The sequence below is a fragment of the Haemorhous mexicanus genome, chromosome 4 (genome assembly GCF_027477595.1).
Source record: "Haemorhous mexicanus isolate bHaeMex1 chromosome 4, bHaeMex1.pri, whole genome shotgun sequence".
Classification (NCBI taxonomy): Eukaryota; Metazoa; Chordata; class Aves; order Passeriformes; family Fringillidae; genus Haemorhous; species Haemorhous mexicanus.
In genome coordinates, this window is record NC_082344.1 from 46041022 (window position 1) to 46049102 (window position 8081).

Genomic DNA, 8081 nt, shown 5'->3' on the forward strand with positions numbered 1-8081 from the left:
GATGCCTAGCATTGAATTGACACTACAAATTTTCTACTGCCCTAGGAAAGCAAGCCTGACCAGAGAACAGAATGGACATTGCCACTGGATGCCTTCTCTTGGTAGCATTTCCTGTCACTAGCCTAGACTTGCTGATGTCTGACTGCTGGAAAGACATGAAATATCTCTGTTATGAAAGGAAAGCAGATAGTGTGAGAAGAAATAGGAAAGGGATAAGAATATAAACAAATCGGACATTGCTAATGAAAAAATTAAAGATGAAAAAAAAACTTCATGAGAAAAGTGAAAACTCCTCAAAAAAACCTAAAAGAGATAGGAAATAGTAGAGCATATGAGTATCACTGCCCACTGGCAGCAGCTACACTAGAAAAAGCAATGTCTCTAAAAACTTCAAAATGCATAATCTTGCAAAAAGAAGAAACACATGAGCTTGACAGACACATTAGTAAGATTATTAATTATTTGGTATACTCACCTCTACCTTTGGGTCACTAACAGCACAGGACCATTTAAACAAGCCTTTGAAGCAAGTTTTTGATTCAGTAAATTATTCAATCAAAACCAGTCTGAGGAACAACTTTATTGAAACTGTATTTTTATGCTCACTTCTGTTCAACAATTGGCAAAATTCAGTATCTCCTCTAGACATTTTCCCTTCTCCCAAACAGCTTACCATTTTTAATACTGGAAGTAATTAATTTCTGAAATAATGTTCATTGCCATCAACATCTCAGTTTTTATCAGAACCCTGAATTTGTGCTATAACTTGATCTTCTAAGCTCTCTTCCTTGAGTCAAGGATTTGTCGGGCTACCCATAGTCTCTCAGGGCACAAAATGAAGTCCAAGGTTCACCTGTGACAAAAAGAAGGATTTCATTAGTCTCAATTCACAAAAGGAGTTTCATTTATCAGATAAAACAATCTTTACTATTGCATTTAATATTACAATTTTAAAACTAAAAAACAAAACATCATCAAGAACAACATTTTTCTGAAAAGGCTGATGATATCTCCAATCTAGTTATCAAAATATAGCTCCATCCTTATTTTTAAATTTTTTTTTCTAGAAGAGAGGAGCACTCTTCAACTAGATCCTTTCACTGCTTAAATCAAAATCCAGGGCCAGTTTGAAAAGCCTCCAAAATTAAATTCTTACTGAAAGATTCCCAACCCTAATTCTGCAATGGTTGTAGTTTTCAGCAAAGAATGGAAAAAAAAAATCATAAGTAACTGTGTTAGTTAGTTCTTTCAAGAGTGCCGTCACTGATCTGAAGAGATTTTAGAGAGATTACCCTTACTCAATATTACCCTTGAGTTCATTGTATTCTTTGAGCACTCACAGACCTGTCTTCATAGAACTCTTGGGATCTAAAGCAGGTGAGGTAGATTGAGCATGCAAACATTGGGGTTTTTTCCCTTTGTCATTGCCATCTCATTTAGAAAAGTAGTTACCACCAATAGGTAAGTTTAAGCATGCGTGCAGTCCTAATGAAATTAACTGTATCTTGTTGCCCAGCGCCCTCAGCAATGTCAAACTTCCTCTATGCCTTCTTCACTAGTAACAAAGTTTTAGCAACAAAACATTTGGGCCCAGGACCTGGAAAACCAGAAAAAAGTACAAAAACCCAAATAAACCTAGCACAGAACAGAGATCAGTGAGAAGCAGCTTTCTGCCCTGACTTAGTAGGTGCTAGTTACCACCTTGGCATCAGTCCCTAGATTATCCCAATCCATGCCAAGTGTTAGCAGACAGGACAAGTGCACAGGAGTGAGGCTGAGACTGCTGGGCCTCCCTTCCCACACTGGACTCCATGGGAGGGGGTAGTCGGGGAACCTTTGGACCTCAGCACACGAAGCACCCAGAAAAAAAGCAACCCGCCAGGCCAAGAGAACAGTTTCAAAAGGAAGAGAAAGAAGAGCAAGAGGTGTAATACCACTCAAGAAAACTTTCTTCGCTGACTTTAAGAATGGTCCAGTCCTGCAATCACTAAATACCCAAATCCACCTGTCACCGAAAGAACAGGCGGATACTGACATTTTAATGTCACTAGCAGAAAACTAATCTCCACAGTCAAAGACTTAGAACTGCTCCCTCACCTTGTTCTTGATGCATTGTTTTTCTTGGTGTGGGTAACAACAAAGGCATAAGGATACCAGCAATCAACAAATTTGTCTGTAGTATTACACAGATCACTTAAATGATCTCCTCAGTTTTCTGAGATGCTCTGATTCCATGCTGACAGTTTCAAGTAAAAATTCCACTCATTGAAAGTACAAGAGTTTTTTAATACACCTTCTCTAAGGCTAGTTATTGCATCTTCCCAGGGTGGATCTGTTGAATGACCTTATTTCTGATCTATGAATATTTATAAGGGTAAATGAGACAAGGATTTACACAAAACTTATTTTTTAAATGATCTGTTCTCATTCTTTTTGAAAATTAGCTATTAAAGAAGGCACATCAGTTTAAAGTTCAAGCTGCACAGACACGCTACCAAGATACGGTCATTAAAATCCTTATGCCTTGAATGTTTCCCTTGAACTTTGTTTCAAAGTTAAAAGATTACAGATATCATAAACCAAATTCAGTCTTTGGGTAGGTCAGCTTTAAATTGCAGCTGTTCCCATCAGGACTGAATTGGTGTCAGGCACCTCTTGGATTACAAGCCACCATAAAAGAAATAACAGACCAGAACTATGAAACTTATTACAAGTCAAGTACATTAAATAAAAGAGGATCCTACCAGTTGCATCATCAGCTTCTGTGTCTAGAAGAGCATCTATTGAAGTCATGCTTGTGCCTATGAAGGAGTCTGTAGTATCAGACACTCCTCGCTTGCTGAGACAAACTTCTTTCAGTTACTGACTTCTCTGCTTTGATCAGTGTCTTTTACTAACCTTCTGACTGTCAGGAAGGTTACACCACTTGTTGAGAAGGTTTTTCTAGGCCTTCCTACTATTCCCCAATGCACTTTTTAAATTGTAAGTCCACAGGTTCAATTTGTAGTATCTTCCAATACATATGTATATAATAGAGAGTAGGACAGAGATGAAAGATGTTTTCCCCCACCAAATCCACCATTTTGTGAAAGGGTTAAATACTCCTTATTTCTGTTAGTCCTCTCTTGCAAAGAGGGAAGAAAATCTTCAGGGAGATACATTTTCTTCAGGAGGTATCTTCTGTTCCTCCCTGACCTTTTTCCAGTAGAATTTTCATCCTGTGTCCTTTTTCCTCAATAAATGTGCCACCAAGACTTAATTAATATAAGTTGTTGCAAAAGTAGAAGTTTCTTTCTTATTACATTTCTGTAAAAAGTCATAACTGCCTTTTGCATTACCAAGTTACAAATTAGTTGTATGGATAAATCAGATTATTGTCAATGTAATCTCATCCTGAATAATCTGAATTAGGAAAAACAAGACTTGGGAGACTTTAGTCTTCAAACTTACAAATATTAGGCCAGGGTCTTCTAAATACTTACTCCCTGTTACAAATTTATTTGCCTGAGTAAGCCCTAACTGAAGGCCCAATTAAATAGTGGTGCTCACATAAATAAAGTTATCCCAGGCACAGGTTTTTACAGGATTAGTCAAGAACACTTAAAACATCTTTTTAAAACTTGTGTTATTTCCAAAGAATCCTTTAATCCATTTACTAACCCCCCCAATATTTTAAAGAAAAAAACCCTGAAGCTTAAGAGCTTTAAAAGCTTGCTCCTATTTTTCTTCTAAATCAAGACTAAAAACTATTCACCACATTGTACCAAGTATGTACTTGTTTAAATTAATCCTTAATTTCAGAGGGTCAAGCAGTATCTAGTTCATGTTCCAGTCTCAAACAACTTCTGTTCAGAAGAATGCTCTACTATCCTAGTTTTTGTCAGTTTATTGCAGTTCTTAACAGTCACTATGACAGAAAAGGCAAGAACAAGAAATGCAGTAAGAGTGAGCAAGTGAGCAGGTGTCGAGATTCAGGAGGGATTACATGATATCTACAGCAGAGAGTATGCACACACACAGAGCCCAAGGAGTCAGTTATGTCTCCAGAAAAAAGACACCATGCTTGTTTCAGACTTTACCAGACTCATTCATACTGCAAACTACTCACAGAAGTGCTAAAGCATAGAATTATTAATTAAGAAGGTGGAGAAAATCACCCATTCCCCTAGAGTAACCCAAGTAATATGCCTGTCTCAACCCTTTCTCCCTCCAGCTAAAGTCTGCCAGGGAACAAGGGTAGTCAAGTGCTCACTTGGACTTCTGGAGTTGGAGCCTCCTCTCAATTACATGCACGTGTTACCCTGCCAGCTCCAGCAAATGAAATTTCTCCAATGAAAGCAGGAAGATAATAGAGCTTTCAGAATTTACATCAGTGGAAATTGTAGGGAGGAAAAAAATTAAAATCTGTTATTCTTCATTTTGATCTTGTGTGTGGCATTCCTCTATGGCTGAATGAAACTGAAGCAGACAATCCACTAGAATTACCTGAATTAACCTCAGAAAGATAAGCATGCCACTGTTTGCCAGAGTCTAGTACTAGATACCTTTCTTAGGCTAGCTCAAGTTCCCCCTCAGGTGAATTTTAAACCACTAACTAATGAACTTAGTGCAGTAGTAATGAAGACCTTGACAGCCCAGTTGTGAAAAAAATAAAAGCAGCTTCTCAGTTGTCATGGAGTGAAATTCTGCTTTCATTACCAGTACAGCTCTCTTCCCATGCTCCTGTATTTTTTTCAATGAAAGATGCATAGGGTTTGGAGTGCACAGATTTGGTACACGTGCGCAGCAGCTGGTCTGACATGATAAAGCAGAATGAATCTGAAGAAGTTCCTGCCTGTCTGACCAATAATCCATGAACTAAGAGGGATTTACTCAATAGACCAGCACAGATTCTATCCTGTCAAAATTAGAGACTGATTTTTTTTTAAAGTGCCTAAAGCTGTTTTCTGTTAGATGTTTTCCATTCCCCAAAGACCTAGACAGCAAGTAGGAGACGAACAAAGGTGGGGGGAGGGAATTGTCTGAATCCTGCAATGTTTATAACTTCGTATTCGCTTGAATTGAAGCTCCAACCATAGAATTTGTTACTGAAGACATTTCTGTAACTCAAAGAAAATCAATCAGAAGAATAGCATCACACTGTATGCCAAGGCAGCATCCCCAGTACCGTGTCTAAATTTCATTCTTAAATACGACTTACTTGCCATCCTCTTTTGCTAGGTGGGAACTGCCGAGAGCTAAAAATAGCACCAGGATTCAGTGGCGGGAGCTAAAAATACCCTTTCCCGCTCGATTACCGACTCGGCAGGAAAGACGGAGCTCTTGGCATCTGTCACAGCCTATAACCGCCAGCTGGGGATGGAGACGAAGAGCCCAACCCCGGAGTTCCGCGCTCGGGGAAAGTTTCACGGGCAGACGAAGAGGCCACGGCGCTGCACCCCGGGGCCACGGGACCCCCACCCACCCCAGCCCGGGCGGCGCCCCCGGGCCTCCCCGTCGCCCCTTACCAGCGTTTCGCAGCTTCTTGTTGCGGTAGACAGAGAGGATGACCAAGAGGTTGCCCAGCAGGTCCACCGCGATGGTGAAGATGAGGATGGCGGCCAAAGTAGAGGTCACCCAGGGCTGGCGGCGCGGGGCGCCCTCGGCCGGCGGGTCCCGCGGGAGGACGGAGCTGTTCAGCTCGCTCTCGTTCACTCTCATCCTGCCGCCGAACCTCCCGGGGCACAGCCGGGTACGGGCGGGGCGGGTGCGCTCGCCACCGCTGCCTCCGGCGGGGGCAGGACAGGGCGGGTCAGGTCGGGGCGGTGGTCGCGGTGGCGGCCGCCCTGCGCCGCGGGGCTGCCCGCCCTAGGGCGGAGCGGGGCAGGCGGGAGCGGGCGCACCTCCCATAGCGGCCGGCGCCGCCACTCCAGGCAGGAAGTTTCCCCGAAGTGTGCATGTGCCGCGGCGGGACACTTTTATAGCCCGCCCGCGCCGCCGCCCCGCCCGCCGCCACCGCTGCCGCCAGGTGACACCGAGCCGCCCCCGCGCCGGCACGTGCGCGGCCGGGGCTCCAGCTGCTGCCGCGCGGCGCCACAGCGCCCCCCCGCGGCGCCCGCGCCGCCCCATTCACGGCGCGCTCCGCTTCCCCATTCATGCTCCCGGCCGCTCCATTCAGCGCCGGCCGCTCCATTCACCGGCGGAGGCGCGGCAGGGATCGACGGGGCTTGCTGCCTGCGGTTGGGTGGTTTGCAGCGCTCGGCGCTATTTTTAGCCCTCCTGGTTAACGCCGGCTCTTAATTAGGCGCCCGCCGAACTCCCCTCCCCTCCTCCCCCTCCTTTATTTAACATCGCACCCGCACGGTAACGTGAGCGCGGCGAGAAACCTCCCATCGGGGAGCGGGTCGGGGCTGCTATAAAAAGCTCCTCGCGAAGGAGACTGGCTGGCTGGGCAAGGGGGGCGTCTGAGGACCCGCGTCCCGGGAGCACCACGTGCTGCCGCAGCGAGGGGGCGGCGGGGGGGACACGCACCGCCTCGGCAGTCCCCCCTCCTTCCTCCCCTGCAGCCTTTCTTCCTCCCCCGCACCCTGGGCAGCGGGGGCGGTCTGCACAGGGAAGACAGAGAAAAAGGTAGCGGGGATGCCCCGTGCCACCCCTACGAGCCCGGTGAAGTCTGGATCCCCTGTTCCCAAAAAGCAGCATTTGCTTCAAAGAAAGGAGGGAACAGGGAGCCATTGCCCAGCCGCGAGGAGGACCAGTTGACTGAATAGGGTACCCCCTTCACCCCCTCGTGCGGTGGGCGCACTGGTAAATAAATTAAATTTTAAAAAAAATGCGCTTTCTTCTGACTGAATCTTCTCGCTCGTATGGCATAGAGCTGTTGAAAATCTCAGAGCAAACTGGGCGTGGGAATCACTCTCCCATTCAGAATAACGGGCTGCCAGGGCGGATGGCCGTGCGCGCTGTGTTCCGCGGAGCGCAGGGCTGGGCGCGGTGCTGGCGGCCAGGGGCGGCCCCGCGCACCCACCGCCGTCCCGCCCGGAGCCTCCGCTCACGGGGCTGCTGCGACTGCGGGGGCGAGCGGGGGGTCCGCAGCGGGAGCGGGGGGTCCGCAGCGGGAGCGCGGGGCTCCTCCTGGCGCGGCGCAGGCCGTGTCGTGCGCGGCTCAGCGCGGGGCGGGAGGCGCTCATGCGGCGCAGCCTGCGCCCAGCACCGGGCTGACGGCGCTGTGTCCCGTGGCAGCCCGAGGTGAGGGATAACCAAAGCCACCGTTGTCACCAGCAGTTACGTAACGCCGCGGGTGTGACAGGACAGCGCGGGAGCGGCCGGCCCGCAGCCGCGGAGGGGCGCGGACAGGCAGGGCGGTGGCGGTGGCGGTGGAGATGGAGGCAGCAGCGGCACCCCTCCCCGGCAGGCGCCGCAGTCCCAGTCTGCACGGCTGAGTGCCAGGGAAACCCCGAGCTTCCCATTCACCCACGGTTTTCTTACACCACCGCGGGCAGCGGAGCGAGGAGCACCGCTGCTCAGCCTCCCGCTGTTGAATGAGACCGCTTGTGTTTGGTGCGGGAAGTGCTGATTTATTTGATCACTTACTGACTTATTAAATGCTCAATATTCCGGCAGCGTGTTTTCCCGCCGCCCCGATAAACAGTAGTCCCGGGGAGATGTGTCGGCACTACACAGCATTCCTTCTCACTGCTTCCCGAGCAGCAAGCATCCAAAGCCCATCCATCACGGGAGATGGAGAGCAGCAGCCCGCACCACAAGAGGAGGTTGCAGGAGAACCCCTCAGCGCGGCGCCGCAGCCACTGGGCAGAGGGGGGTGGTGTGCACACACCCACCCATGACAGCCACATCCCCCCACCACCAACCCTCGCCCTCCATCCCCCCGGCAGGTTAGTGCATGTGTCCGTGTAGGTGCATAACAACTAGGTTATCAAGCTGTGGGAGAAGATTAAAAATAGGAGGAGCCAGTATCGGGGGGATATCAGATCAAGGGCAACCACACGTGGAGACCGGCAGAACTGCCTGGTCCTCAGTAGACCTCCACGGGTGTTTGACTGAACAGGGAGGGGCTCGCTGCCCAGAGGCGGCTGTGAAGT

General features: G+C 48.3%; 1 protein-coding gene across 1 annotated transcript in view; it reads right to left on the minus strand.

The window, feature by feature from the left end:
* MTNR1A (melatonin receptor 1A) overlaps positions 1 to 5914 on the minus strand; it is a 50661-nt gene extending 44747 nt beyond the window's left edge. The window contains exon 1 of the mRNA XM_059845634.1: positions 5508 to 5914. Coding sequence (XP_059701617.1) covers positions 5508 to 5700 — 193 coding nt within the window. The 5' untranslated portion in view covers positions 5701 to 5914. The remainder of the gene's footprint in view (positions 1 to 5507) is intronic.
* Between the last annotated feature and the right edge of the window lie 2167 nt (positions 5915 to 8081).